Source organism: Epinephelus moara, chromosome 9 (assembly GCF_006386435.1).
Source record: "Epinephelus moara isolate mb chromosome 9, YSFRI_EMoa_1.0, whole genome shotgun sequence".
In the NCBI taxonomy this organism is placed as follows: Eukaryota; Metazoa; Chordata; class Actinopteri; order Perciformes; family Serranidae; genus Epinephelus; species Epinephelus moara.
The window spans coordinates 11357993-11373650 of record NC_065514.1 but is presented as its reverse complement, the minus strand read 5'-3'; the positions used below and the strand labels follow the sequence as shown (position 1 = coordinate 11373650).

At 41.3% G+C, this 15658-nt stretch overlaps 1 protein-coding gene across 4 annotated transcripts in view; it reads left to right on the top strand.

The window, feature by feature from the left end:
- cacna1bb (calcium channel, voltage-dependent, N type, alpha 1B subunit, b) overlaps positions 1 to 15658 on the top strand; it is a 257510-nt gene that overhangs the window by 122946 nt on the left and 118906 nt on the right. For all 4 annotated transcript variants that reach the window (XM_050053130.1, XM_050053133.1, XM_050053132.1 and 1 more), the window contains 3 exons: positions 10839 to 10942; positions 13386 to 13501; positions 13614 to 13703. In XM_050053130.1, the coding sequence (XP_049909087.1) occupies positions 10839 to 10942; positions 13386 to 13501; positions 13614 to 13703 (310 nt within the window). The remainder of the gene's footprint in view (positions 1 to 10838; positions 10943 to 13385; positions 13502 to 13613; positions 13704 to 15658) is intronic.

The window sequence follows — 15658 nt, the reverse complement described above, 5'->3', positions numbered from 1 at the left end:
GCTGCTGCAGAGCAAAATATTCTCCCGTCAGTGTCGTCTTTAGCGGCTAAACCATTCAGTGGGTGTCACAGATATGCAACTCCAGAATGGTGGAGGCCAGATTATGGTGGCATCCAGATGTTTAAGCTACCCACGCAGAGAAAAATAATGAGCAATATCCTTCTACATTCTTCTGCCATTTGCTAGATTTCCCTTCGTACTTCCTCTCTCTCATCCACTAAATTTCTCTTGTGATAGTAACAGTCAGTGCTCAAGGTGAAAACTTCATCGTTATATGAGTATGACAGATTACTGAAGGCATGATCGCACTTTGTCTTTTCCTTTGCGATTTTTGTTTATCAACAGTTGCACACGATAAATGATCTGAATTGCCTCTGGGACTGAACGGAACATATATCATTTATCTCTCTCCAGCACGGAACATGTTCACCTTCATTCTCACCTTCAGATCCCATTTTAGATACTGTTGACATGTTATCACCAGCTGGCTGCAACTAGATCAAGATCTGACTTGGTAATTCTGATGTCATCCTCTCATTGGAGTCCCTTGTGTCCTGCTTTGGTCAAGGATGGAGAAATATCGGTGGTAGGATTAAAAAAAATATCTACTTGGTTAGATAAAGATCAAGTCACACCTTTTTTACCCAACCATCCATCCCGAACTTCTTCCCATGAGGTTTTAGAAAGACAACAAAAGCATCCCACTACTTTTGCTTTTGTTCATAACTTACTTCAAATTGTGAAAAACCCAATAAAATGTAATAAAAAACTAAAATATTGAGGCCATTCTATGTACAGTTTATCTTAAGACACTTGCATGAACTTTAAAACACAAGACTTTTGCAGCTTTTACAAATCTTAGTTACCATCTTATCCCACCATGCCCATCTGTCTCCACTACACACTCTCTTAAAGCAGAAATGCGATGACAGTGATCCACAATAGACGGCAAAGGCTTGCACTGATTCACACTCCGAATGCCGCTTTAGCTCTGAAACAGTCAGCGGGGAAGTGACACCGTTGTAGTAGCAGCAGGGTGTGTGGGTGGTTTCTCAGCGTTGATAATGTGGCAATCTTAGTTTCATGCCCCGTGATTTTATTACATTTCCTCTGTCTCTCTTGGAGACCCGGCGGCTGCCGTCAAATTAGATGTGGCCCTAATTACCTCTGCTGTGTCATGTTCAAGCTTAACGTCAATTATTATTGTATTTGCTCTCATTTGAGTGTTGTATTCAAATCCCTTGAAATATTGTCTCAATCAGCTCCTACTACAAGTGATGGGACCTAAATGGGAGCACAGGTTTTAACAGTGTTGGTTAAAATGGATTAAAATCTCACATCGTGGCATCCATTGATTGAGATCTGTGCCTGAGGCTGTGTGGTTTAATGTGTGTATGTGTGAGATGCTTGAGGTCACAGGCACCTTTTCGTCTCACTTCATTAGAGCCGTGACAATCACAGAGGCAGGTGCACCTTGACCTTGTCAAGCTGACGTCTTGTGCTTGTCAAAATCTCGTAAAAATAGAGCAGCTCAGAGGGACAGTTAGATACAGTGTGAACATTCAGTTGTGGCTGTGTATGAATCCTTGAACCTCATTGGATGTACTGTAGCTAACCGAAGTCTCAATATCAAAGTAAGTGTGGACATGCATGTGCGTCTGTCTGTGTTTGCCTGTAGCGACACATCTGGCCACACAAGTTAAAAGCATGCACATGCTAGTTTTTTTCATACTTGAAAAGAGATTTAAATTTCAAGAGAAATGACTTTGGTAGATTATGATATTTGTTTTGTTCTCAAAATTAGTTTCGTAGGGGCTGTACACATGCTGCGTGTTTGGCCACCTGGAAAATGCAAGGTCTGGCATTGGACGCTACTCTGTGCCAACTTTAAGGAGCGTGGAGGCAGGTTGTGTCTGAGGTTGCTAAGTGACCATAATCAGCAATGTATCATGGCCAACTTACCAGAAATCCTAAGTGCAGAGCTGATCTTCTTTCAGGCGTTGTTTTGTAAGTGTGTATTGCGCCAAAAATATTGTCCATAGGACAGATGTAAAGCTCTAAAATGATCAACTTCTTCTCCATATTTACCACAGACTGATATTTAGGGAGGAAGAGAAATATATCTGCCGGTAGTTTTTTCCTCATCACATGACATGTGGTGTGTGCTGCTGCACTCCAAAAATTGAACTCTGTTTATCTCAGGGCACAGTCGTTGCGTGCATGTTCTGGAGTGCCTATATTTATATTACTCACCAGTTTACATTTTAATAAGGCTTTAAGTTGTGCATAATTAAGAGTGGGGTCGTTTTGAGTGACAGGCTGTCTGCGAGGTATCACCACAGTCTATGAGTAAGATCTACCCCTTACTTTTCTACAGTTCCACCCTATCATGCAAATATAGTCACTTCCGGCTCAAAAAAAAAAAAAAAAAAAAAAAAGGCGACGGCTGAAATGCTGAATTTGGGGGGTGACATCAGTAGCAGTATCCCCTGTTTTATACAGTCTTTGGTTAAAGGCCTTAAACTTCAGTTGGTAACTTTTATAAAAATATGTTTCTGAAATTTTTGGCTGAAACAGTCACTACATCCTAATCATAGTAGATGATACAGATAATCTCTGCCTCAACAAAAACAACCAATGAGAGCTGAGGAGTTGCTAACGTAGCTGTCAATCAGTGCAATCAGGACTGTGGCCAAATTGTCAAACTAGGCACCACGGATCAATTATGCATCAAGACTCTGTCACTACNACATCCTAATCATAGTAGATGATACAGATAATCTCTGGGGGGAAAAAAAACATTTTTCTCTTTCTCCTCATAGTGCTTCTAGTGGCATTTGCAAGAATCCACCGCGCCTCAACAAAAACAACCAATGAGAGCTGAGGAGATGCTAACGTAGCTGTCAATCAGTGCAATCAGGACTGTGGCCAAATTGTCAAACTAGGCACCACGGATCAATTATGCATCAAGACTCTGTCACTACACTGCTCATTTCTCACCTCAAACGTTTTCAGAAACATATTTGAGTGTAGTTCAGCTATAATATGACGAAGTTTGTTGTGGCTCACAAACTCTCTTTTTTACAGCTAAACAGTACACTGTAATATGTTTCTGAAAATATTATAGAGGCAAGAAATAGGCAGTGCAGTAACAGAGTCTTGATTTGTATTTCATCAGCTTTGCCTAGTTCATGAGCACTGCGCTTGAGACTCTTCCGCACTGATTGGCTGTTTTTGTTCAGGCTCAGTTAGTTCTTGAAAATGCCAGTAGAAGCACTTGGAGACAGAGGAGGAACATCATTTTTTAATCACAGACTATCTGTCTCATATAATACTGTACGGCTATAGTGACAGTTTGATTAACTATCCTCCTGAGACCCGAACTTTTGTGTTGTTTGCATTTTTTTATTTCTCCTAGCTATTTGGGATCAATAGGACCTATTAGCTAAATATAATAAAACTCAAAATTGTCAACGATAATTAAGTCCCAATGTCCTCAAATGAGTACTTCCTGATTAACACGTTTTAGCTTGTTACTGTTGCTAAAATTGGTCAAATTTGTTGCCATGTCAAACTACAAACGATATCACTCATAAATAAACAAGTTTCAACTATTAAATGTGATCAGGTTTTGGACCTTGTCCACTTTTGTGTCCTGGCCGGTGCAGACTGACTTGGCAGAGATGGCTGCCATCTTGTTTTTACACAGATTAGTGTGTTGTGCTCTTCCTACCACGACATGGCACAAAAAAATGTCCATGAGCGAGGACAACAGGTCTAAGTTAAGCAGAATGACATATTAGGTCCAGTAAACCCAAAATGTGATGTCCTCATATGGGGACGCAGGGTATCAAGAGGATTTAACAAACTTATTCTTTTGTATAAGAGTTAGTAACTACAGCTTTAATGCACCGCCCTGGATAACAGACTTCAGCCTGTGAGACTCACTGAGTACTTTGTGTCCACATTTATGTCAAGTCAAACTGGATGATTAAATATCACTAAAATTAGCCTGCAGCAAATTAATTCACCATCAAAAGAGATGAATAGTCGACTCTGAGAAAGATGATAAAAGCCTCAAATTCATTTTAAACTGTTTTGATATATTCTTCGTCTCTGAGCAGCTCTCTGAGGACCTTTTGCTCCCTGTGCCACCAGAGCTGTTGAGCACAGTCAGCGCTGCTTGTGGTGAGAGTTTCAGGACTGTAAGGAGCGGTGGAATTGATTCAGAGTGGCTGTCTTCATCTCAGCAGGCTTCCCTTGGAATCAGAGAAAATGTGTGTGTGTGTGTGTGTGTGTGTGTGTGTGTGTGTGCGTGTGTGCGTGTGTGCGTGTGGTGGCAGCACTGTAAGCTGAGAGTGGGAGTATACTGTCACACCACAACTGCATGATGCATGGCTCCAAATTATGTGGCAGCGTTTGCTTTTTCCTCACTGATCGTACAGAGCAGTCAGCCAGCGATGACTCATGGGAATAACAGAGGTGGAATAACGATATAAAGTGAACTCATATAAAAACAGTGGATATAAGTCACTAAAGTTTGTTTTTCAATATCATCAGAATGTCGGAGGCAGCTTTTTGGGGTGTAATGATTTTTTCATGTCCAGAATGGAGCTTCCTTTTTCAGTCCCATTTTTTAACCAATTGTTTTTAGCTTATAACGGCTGGTATACAGTTTTTAAACAAGTTCGAGTATCATAATAAGCCTCTGTGATGGATTGCATATAACCATTTCAGAGTTTCTGTACTTAAACCTTTTACTCATAACTACATTTACTCTAGTATTTGTTTCCTTCTGACATCCCATTGCACTTAAACAACATATGGGGTCATTAGAAGCACTGCTAAAGGCAACATCGTGTGCATCAGCAGTTTTGTAATGAACTAAATTAGTATAGCCAGTGGCCTTGATTGCCATATGCCCTCTATTTGCTCTCTTGCTGTGCACACAGTGTGCTTTAATCTCATTGCATGGCTCCAAACCCAGTGCACTTTGAGGTGGCGTCCAGTGTAGGGCTGTGTGGAGACACATTGTGGGATGTGGTGATTTTTACATACAAAATTCTGTAAAATATAGTGTGAAAACTGCCTTTTACATCTTTGTATGTGGTGTAATTTGCAAAAGAGACATAAAGGAATTTATTCTGTGTGTTAGTTCTTGATTTTGACTTCAGCCACTGGTGTATTGTATATTATATTAGTTGAGTGAAAGGTAGGAATAATTATTTTTGTTGTTTTCAACATATATTATGAAATATTTATTTAAATGGTTGGCAACAGACACACACACATCTTAGCATAGACGTCGGAACTAGGGGTGCGGATGGGAGGGGGTCCGGCCGCACCCCCTCCCATCCGCACCCCAGCCTCCCTGCCCACTGCATTACGCTTTTAAAAAATAAAGAATCTGAATTTAAACTCAATTTGTCTGACTTACATTTATCTCTTTCATATCATTAATGCGTAGATCTATGCTTTTGATGTGATATGCAACCTGCCTGACTACATACAGTAGCCTTGGCATCCAGGATGTTGTGTCCATCCTGCAAACCTTGCAGCCCCAAACCCGCTCCATGCTGTCGGAGGTGGAGAAGCTCATTAAGCTCTGTCTGGCCCTGCCCATATCTGTCGCGGCATCCGAGCGCTCTTTCTCAGCCTTGCGCAGGCTGAAAACCTGGCTGCGCAACACCATGACGCAGGAGAGACTAACACATTTGGCCATTATGAACGCTCACAGTGACCTTATGGATGAAAGCGATGTCTCGACCCTGCTTAAAATCTTCATCAGTAGGTCAACTGAGAGAAGGTCCACTTTTGGAAATGCATGAAAGCCCTGAGTCAGGAGCGCAGACTTTTCTTTTTTTTATTCAAGGTTACAAATAATGTTATGTTCCTTAAATGGCTTGATTTAGTTATCAAAGTTTCATTTTCTTAACAATAAAGATGCCGTGTTCATCCATTCTAGTTCTCTTATAACTGCATGTTATTATAAAATAACTTCAAATCAAATCCTTAATCATTGATAAGTGTGCGTGCTTCCCCCGCCCCTCCCAACAAAAATCCCGCCCCCCCTCTCAGAAAATAGTTCCGACGTCCATGCATCTTAGGCCTAAATATATAAATTAAATGTAAATGGAAGCACAGATGTGTCTGCCTGAAGGTGCCAGAGGCTGTTTGTTATATAGAATACTGGAACACACCCTCCATCCAGAAGTGACATATGATAAATCGAACTGATGGATGTCCTTCCATTCTGCCCTGGGGCCACGGCACAGGTCTTCTCTTCTCTTCTCTTCTCTTCTCTTCTCTTCTCTTCTCTTCTCTTCTCTTCTAAAACAGGTTAAAAAGACGAAGATATTTAGAGGCTAAAGCCGAACTATAGGCTACAGATCACAGTGTAAAGTGAACCACCACATCACTGCTGATCGCCACACAAGACAATGAATATAAAGGGAAACTTTGCTGATATTCAACCAGCTGTGTGGCATCGCAGTATGTGCAGATGAACAGTGTTTGGCTTCGCCCCCGTGCTGTTGCCAGCACTCGGACCTCCACCACCGTACGGAAAGTCAAACAACATTCATCTGCACACACTGCCATGACCCACAGCTGGTTGAATATCAGCAAAGTTTCCCTGCTTCCCTTCACTGGTTCCTGTACAGCAGGGCCGGCCTTTGTTTCACTGTTATAATCATTAAAAAGCAAAAGCAGCATGTGTATACATTCAGTAGGCTATATCTTCAGTAGCTAGCTAGCTAACCCTACACTTTTCAGGGTTTGATTTTGGTTTTGGAACAGGGAAGAAACATATATCTTGCTCCAACCTCTCCAGGTAACGAGTATCATTAATACATGACGTGCCCCAGGCACAACACAAGGAAATCTGAAGTGATTGCATTAGAGTCAATGGAGCACAGCTGTGTTGTTGTCGGACCCTGGTCTGAGCCGGCCTGATGCTACGTTATGATTGGCCAGTTTGCATCTGGGAGTGGGACTTAGCGAAGGGTCAATGTTCTCCTGGGTTATTGTACTGATGTCATTATAGCGTGATCCCAGTCTGAACTATTGTACTAGATCAACAGCATTTCATGATGACACTGGCCATTTATGTTCGCATTTTTGATTGCTAACACACTATAACTGGGCCTATTAACTAACCATCCGAAACCATAACACCATGTAAAAGAAAGACACATCTGCAAAACCTTACACAAAAGTAGCCAAATAAATCCTGCATTGCACTCATACAGAAAACATACACACTCAAGATAACCAATTCAAGTCATCACAACCTAAACTCAATACCACACATTTCCCCAGGTGCAACTACTATGCCTCAAAATTCTTAACACATCAGTCAGAACTGCATGGGTCAATAAATAGGCCTCAAGGCGTGTCCAAAGACAATCCATATGACAAAACATACATGAGATGACTGTGAGAGAAGCTGGACAGCCAGTGCAACCCAATCCAAGCTGTAACACTGTTGCATCCATTGTCCGTACTCTCAGGTCATATGCCTTGTTAGTAATATGATACATCTAATGGTTTAGTGCATATAGGCTGAATCACAGTGATGGATGGCCAAAGATCAGTAACTGAGAGGGTTCATCCTTTGGAGGCAGGCTGAGACTCCTAACAGCTGAGCAGGAGACAGCCTTGGTGAACATGGTGATTCCCAGTAATGACATCCGTTTGAAGAAAATTCAAACCCGAATAGGCAGGCAGTCTCTATATGAAATGAAAGCACCAGCATCACTGCCTGGTAAGATTTAACATAATGTGTGATGTTGATGTGACCCTGACCTGAGATGTGAGGATGAGAACACACAGAAATTGGATAATTTACTGTTCATGGAGTCTTACTATGTGTTGTCAGTGTGACATTGCAAAGGTCTGCAGCATACAGCAGTAGTCCCTCTCCACTCTGAGACTATATGAGAGTACTGTTTTTGGATTTCTTTCACTGGGCTGTTCCTGAAGGTTTTCTGTAAAGTCAGTCCTGTGATTTTGCAAAGCACCAAATTATTTCATTAAACATTTTGTCAGCAGTGTTTTGAACTGATCCCTCCAATATTTAACAAGATTATGTTGTCAGTGGAGAGTTTGGTTCTGACATTGAGGTTTTAAGTTTGTGAAAATGAGTGTGCAGTTATGGATTTGTATTTAGAGTTTTGGGAAATGGGGCATAATTTCATGAAATGTGTCTTAGCGATCGAGAAGAACTGACATAAATGCTGATTTTCATGTTTTTTTTTAAGTTTCACATATTCCAATAGTCAAAGTAATATTCAAAATAGACACTGATTAATTCCTAATTTTTCCTTTTGAAAAGAAACAACCAAAAACAGTTCTAACTGTCCTCACGAGTCGTGCAACATCAGATTGCGTGTGCTCGATTGCATTTAGCTTGTTCAACCTCTTCAATCTGAGAAACCCAGGGACTCTTCCGCCGCAGAGACCTCGCCGTGTTTCAGAATCTGTAAAACATTTGCACAAGCTCAAATGAACTCAGCCTGAGCAGTCAGCTGAAGAATTAAGGCCACGTCAACAGGAGAGAAAAGTCTGACTCTGGGACTGAAAGCTGACGCAACTTCAGTTTCCCCTCCACACCAGGCGTCCAGAGCTCCCCAGAGAGAGAAGTAAAATATCTGCTACTGCAAACAGAAACCAGAGTTGAATGTTACCTCATTCTGAGCACAGATACAGAAAATATCTTACACACACATCATTTTGACAACTTGGGACAGAACAACGCTGATGGTGGTGGCGATGGGACCGAACCAGAAACTAAAGTTGCAGGCTGAAGAGCAAACCTCATTGTGGTGACCAAACTTTAGGGTGCTGCAGTCACAGCGCCTGGCTTTTGTATGGGTTGAACCAACAAGATACAACTTGTTAATCAGCTGTTAATCAGCTTTAGAGGTGATGGTAGATGTATTTTTGGACATTCGATAGAGCCAGGCCACTTTTCCCCCATGATTTGAGTCTTTTGCTAAGCTAGGCTAACATCTTCTGGCTGCAGCTTCATACTTAATGCACAGACATAAGATTGACATAGATCCTCTCCAAACTGTTGAACATTTCATTATGCTTCATTGACATTCACTAAATTGAGGGAGGAAGAAGAGGAGAAGATGTCCATGTAATGTTCATGGTAAAACATTACCATGAATTGAATTTCCCCTGTTCATGGTAAAACATTACCATGAATTGAATTTCCCCTCAGGGATTAATAAAGTATATAAAATTAAAAATTAAAATTAAATTAAATTAAATTAAAACAATTGAAACACAAAGAAAGACCTGGTGAGATGTAGGGCTTTTCAAAAAAAAGAGTTGATGTTGAGCAAGAAGCTTGAGCCAGCCATTTATCCTGGTGTATCATCGGACAGCTGCAACAGAGAGTGTGCTGCTGTATGTGTGCGTTTATCTCCCATATTCAGGTGCATAATATAGATCTCCAGCCTGCTGATTCAGCCGCCCTCAACCTCCTATCACAATTACAGCAAGCATGTAGCAGCACTCCGACACTGGCGTCTGCAAAATGTCACTGTGCCTCATGCAGGCCATCAGTCTGCAGGTCTGTCCCCCGCTAACAGGCCGCTGTGTGGGAGTGCTCTCAGACATAGAGGGTGCTGATCCACGCAGTTAACAGTCAAGTTGTTGGCTTTCATTTAGTTCCTTCAGTTTTAGGGTCCTGCTGCTGTGCATGCTGGTATACTGTCACACTGTCGTGGTTTACTGGGACGCTTGGATAGAACGGAGCCGTCATTAATGTTATTAGTAACACCTGTGCTGACAAGTTAAAATGTAGGAACACGTTGAACAAATAAAATGTGATTGTGTTTGTTGCAGCAATTTACAGTTTACAGCATTTAATGATTGAAATACTGAATATAAAATGTGGTTTATCGACCTTACATTTACATTTTCTAATTGAACTGATTATAGTATAATTATTTTGGGAACTATGCATGAGTAATATTTTTGAATTAACATTTTAAAAGAATCTCATATGCTCAGTGCTGTACTCCAAAAGACCCCCAAGGTTACCTGTTTCTTACCCATAGACTGTATATAATAATGGACGTAGCTACTGTGCAACAGCAGTTAACTCTCTGCGTGCGTGCGTGTGTGTGTGTCTATTTGTCTGTAGACAGTTTATAAATGTGGATGTGTCTGAGCTGTAACTCATGTTTTACCGTGATAGCAGCCTGAACTTGTTGTTAGTGGGACATTTTGTGTGGTAGGAAACTCACAGAGACGACGGAGACATTGTTTTAATTGCTTTTTTTTTTTTTAAATTGAAAAGTTGTTAATAGTTTTGTAATGAGACAAGTCGGCAAAAGTTTTTGTTCAGTCTGATAAGTTTGTGAGAAATGTGTTATTTACAGCTGTGGATGGGAAATGGGAAAGTAGGATGACACCCATTTATATACTCAAAAACAAACAAATTTCCATCTCTATTTTATATCATGTTCATCGGCCATTTCTCACTAAAACGACTCTTTCTAACTCGATTCAAATACACAGGGTACAGTATATAGTGATGAAACATTACATAAGTTAATTAAAAAGGATAAAAAAGAAGACTCTGATAGTACAGGAGTGTATTTGTACTGCTGAGTCTTTGGGTTTTTGTCTTCCTGTGTTCAGTTTCACACTTCACCTGTTTACCAGGAAATGGCACGCTGAATGTGAAGATCTAATGCTTACACATTATTGATGATATGCAGACAAATTAACTATATACTGTATGTGTGCTGGGTGTAATGTGTGTGATATAATGGCTTACTTTTAATCTTACATTCTTCTTGGTGTGTTTTTGTGTTTAGACCAATGACGTAGCAGGAAACACCTGGAACTGGCTCTACTTCATCCCTCTCATCATCATCGGCTCCTTTTTCATGCTCAACCTGGTGCTTGGTGTCCTGTCTGGGTAAGTCAACTCCAAAGTATATATACACATATACTAGGTCTGCTCAAAGGATCACATCATAATTAATTAATTAATTATGAATCCAAATAACCAAATGACTGATTCAAGATTGTCGATAATCTGTGCTGCATTTTCATTTGTCAGTAAGAAAGTTAAGTTTGGTTTAGTTTGTGTGTTAAAACTGTGTAACAGTAGATTGAAAAAATCAATAACACATAATGGTAAAAAAAAAAACAACTAGATTTTTTTTTTTTACTTATAAAAAATATATATATTTGCATTTATAAATTTTGCATTGGCAAGCTAGAAAAACAATGTTTTCTTCATGTATTCAACGTAACACAAGGTGAGTAATTGATATGCTTCTCCCCATCATCACCTCACACTCCTCATTTTTACTCTCTGTCCCTCATCACGTGTCCCTGTCATCCTCTCATGTCATGAAAAGACCTGGCTCTGTGGCTTTAATCATCCTGGTCCTCTGGATCTGACATCTGCCCATCTCATTGTGTCTGCGGTCGCAAAGAGCCTCTCTCGACCTGCTGTGACTCACAGCCGCTTGTCTCCCCAAAATCTGGATGACAGCAAACGTGTGTGGTCACAAAAAAACCTACAAAAAAAACCCCTGTATCGCAAGATGATGCTTGTACAGTTACTGTCCATCATATGTTTCATCAGTGTATTTTTACTAACGTATTTTTCGGTTCTGTAATGAAAGCACTGGGGCTAAGCTAACTTTACCAGCAAATGTAGTCAGAATCAGATCATTCAGATCAAATTTTTGATAGAAACACAACACAGTGAAAGAAAAAGATTGTCTCCCATCACTGTTGGGTCACTTTCATTTATGGTCTTTAAGAGTCGGTTGTTATGATAAAATTTATTATGTTTAGCATACAGATATGAGAGTAATATTAATCTACTCATCTAACTCTTGACAAGAAAACAAAGCGTATTTCCCAAATTTTCAAACAACTCCTTGAATTAACTTCTAATCTGTTCATTTTATTTAAAATTCTTTTTAATTGACTTTCCTGAACAAAATATACATTGCTATCTCTATATGAAATTACATACAGTATGCTGTTTTAAGTCCTTCATGTGATGCATCTCTGATCTGTCTTGTCACTACATCACACTCCACTGCTTTCCCTCTGCATCCACACATTTCAGTGCTCATAAGTTTCAGCATCAGCTTTGCCAGTGGCCTTTTTCCTCTTACTTGCCCTCAACAGCTGCCCTGCTGTTGCCTGAACTCCAGTTAATAAGATGCTTGAACCTCTATTTCCTCCACTCCCATGATGCAGTGTCTCACAAATTTGCTACCGCTCGCAACAGCTGGGCTGGTATTGTTTTCACCTTGTGAGTCTGTGTGTGTCATCATAGCAGAATGTGGTCCTGGAGTCAACTATTGTTGCAGTTACTACCCCAGCAGTGCTTTGAAGTACTTTGGCAGGTGTTTATATGCCTATCTTTCCCTCATTGGATGATTGTGTCACTTTGATAGTGTCATAACCACACAAGATGCAGTCACAAAATTTTAGTGTGTAGTTGAGATGACAGTAAAGGCAGAGTTTGAGGATGGATGTGATCTGAGCAGTGATGCTGGAAGTAGGGTGGTAGAAAGTCAGGAAAACTTTAGTCAGAGAAACCTTTATTTCCATTTGCAGTATTATATTTGGTAGTATGGCTCTGTTCTGGGGCCCCTCTGCCTACGGGCCTACCAGAAAGCCTCTTCCACCCGCCTACGTGGAAAGCCTCAGGCAGAGAGAGCACACCTCTCTGCCCTTCCATGTGCAAACGAGGAAAGCCTGTGGCAGAAAGAGCAAACCTCCCTGCCCTTCCATGTGCCTACATGGAAAGCCTAAGGCAGGGAGAGCAGTAGCAAAGACCTCCCAGGAACAGAACAGAGCAGCATCAATGACAAACAGAAATGACATTGATAAGTCAGACACAACATGAAAAGGAGGAGCTGGGGTGGAGGCAGGTTGCAAAGTGGCTTGCAGAGGAAGCAGCAACAGTAGGCAGGCCAGAGCAGTTTAAATAGGGCGTCCTGAATGAGATTTGCCAATTTGTTGCATACAAAGGAATCATGTGATCTATCAGCTGGACTACATCCCATTAATCAGCTGCTCCATCAGTTGATTGGGCTGTTTTGAGATCAGCTGACGTAGCTGGGATGTGAGCTGCCTGAACTAACGCTATGCTCAATTTATGCCCCTGGCCTATGTTCGTTTTAAGTTGTGGATTGTTGTCAATATGGTCTCTAGTTGGTCTTTTTATTCACATAATCCTGTTTGTTGCTTGGGATGCACATAGCAGGTTCTCTCCTGGCAGATGTCTGACACAGAGAAAAAAAAAAAGAGCTATAAATCCATGTTGCCAAATTTGATAAAACATCTATTTATTCCCTCTGTGTGTGTGTGTGTATATGTTTCAACAGAGAGTTTGCCAAAGAGAGAGAACGTGTGGAGAAGAGGCAGGAGTTCCTGAAGCTTCGGAGGCAGCAGCAGATCGAACGAGAGCTCACCGGATACTTGGAGTGGATCTGCAAAGCAGGTTAGACTCATCTCTGAAACAGTGTTTGTTGTGTTAAAATAACATGACAAATTGTTAAAAAAAAAAAGTCCCTCACTCCTTTCTCTCTCTCTCTCTCTCTCTCCTGCTGCAGAGGAGGTGTTGCTGGAGGAGGAGGATGAGATTGCAGAGGAGAAGTCCCCGCTGGATGGTGCGTGGTACAAGAGGAAACAAAACCTTCCAGGTAAAAAAAAAAAAAAAAAGGCTGAGTATGTGCTGCCTGCTTTAACATGGTCCACCACCACAGGAGGTACAATTCATCATTTCCACCTAATAATAGATTTTTCACAGCATCAGTGTGCTATGCATAAATCATCAGTCATGAATGTGATCTGGTTCTCTTCTACCTTTGGAGTGGAGGTTTAATTGAGTCTCAGACAGACCGTACTGACATGATTATTGTCCAAAGTGCACCAATGCCTAGTCTTTGTTGACATATATAACTGGAAATTTTGAGCTTTAGGTAGAAATGCTCACCTTGGAACCAGACGTATCTTTGAGCTCATGTATTATTTCTTGTGGAGATGTGTCTGGTTCCCCTCCCTGTCAAAAAGATTTCCAGCAGACATGGCCCTGATGAGGCCAATCATGGCCGTTTATCTGAAATGGGGTAGTGTTAATATGATGACTGACAGAGGGGTGCCGTTGAGGCATTTTCAACAACCAAGATGGCTGCCACTGATGTGGAACTTTATTTTGAATCCGCAGCATTAAACAAACTGGACTGTTTATTTTCTCTAAAAGAACAAACAACTGCCCCTAAAGGGAAACTTTGTAGTTGTTCAGCCAGCTCTATGTCGTTGCAACATGAGCCGTACATACAAATGAACAATGCTCAACCTCTGTGCTGCAAGTGTATGGAGGTCCCTGCTTATCTGCATGTGGGATTCTGGGGACTTTTGCTGCGGGTGCTAGGTAAGCCAAAAAACGTTCATTTGCACACACTGCATACACTACCCACCCTGCGGTGACACAGAGCTGGTTGAAAATCAACACATTTTTCCCTTTAGAGCCTTTACTTATGACAACTTTTGGTAAAAGTTTACTTCATCAGATGTTCCTGCTGGTCACCAAAATAATGGGGCACAGTGAAAACCCATGTTTTGTTGCTGTGATTGTTTGTAGGTCTATTTGATTTGATCCAGAAGCATTTTGGCCTACAGCAGTTGATAACACCTCTTGGAAATTGACGATCCCCAGTCATGGAAATGCTGTGTTGTTCTGAACACAAAAAACTTTACAGATTTTGTCAAGCCATTTCAGGGGAAATTGACTTACATCATTATAGGTGTCTTAAAACTTGAATACTGTAAAACTTCAATTAAAAGCCTTGGGCGAATTAAACACCCAGTCCCTTTTACTAGCCCAGTGTATCTACACATTTTGACATATAAAGGCCTGTCTCAGTTAGAGGTCTGCTCTGGTTGCCAAGCAGTTTATTCTTTTTAATAGAAGTTCTTCAGATGTATAAAATCAGGTTGTTGGCTACCTCTAATTACCGTAAAACTTGGTGTATAAGTCGCACTTTTTTTCCCTTTTTTTTCATCTAAAAAGTTGGGTGCGGGTTATAGACCGGTGCGACCTATAGAGCAAGGTAAATGCTGACATAGGTAATTTGACCCACAAGATGGCGCTACGTTAGGCTGACCAAACGTCCTCTTTTGCCTGGACATGTCCACTTTTCACGTCCCGTCCGGGGCGTCTGGGGGTCTGTTATAAACTGATGATAATGTCCGGTTTTCCATGTGTTTGTGTGTGTGTGTGTGTGTTAAAGTGCGGCACGGGCAGCATATTTCTGTCCGAACCCGAACCGAGCCCAACATTATTTAATGACCAAAGCACTGAGTTTGTGTCACACAGTGGTTACAGGCTATTTAACAGGCCGGGCGTGCGCTGTGGGTGCTCAGCTGCAGAGAGGGAGACCTCCGTGGTTTGAGACGGGAGCGGGAGGCGGGAGGTCCGACGCTTCTAGCGAGAGGAGAGGGAGAAATAAAACAAAATAAGATAAAATAGGAAAAACCTGTCTCCCTCTTTTATTTTATTTTCAGCGTTTAATCAAGGTGGAGGCAGGTGGCTGGAGGTCCGAGACTTCCAGCGAGGGGAGAGGTAGAAACAAACAGCCAATGTGTGTCTGTGTGT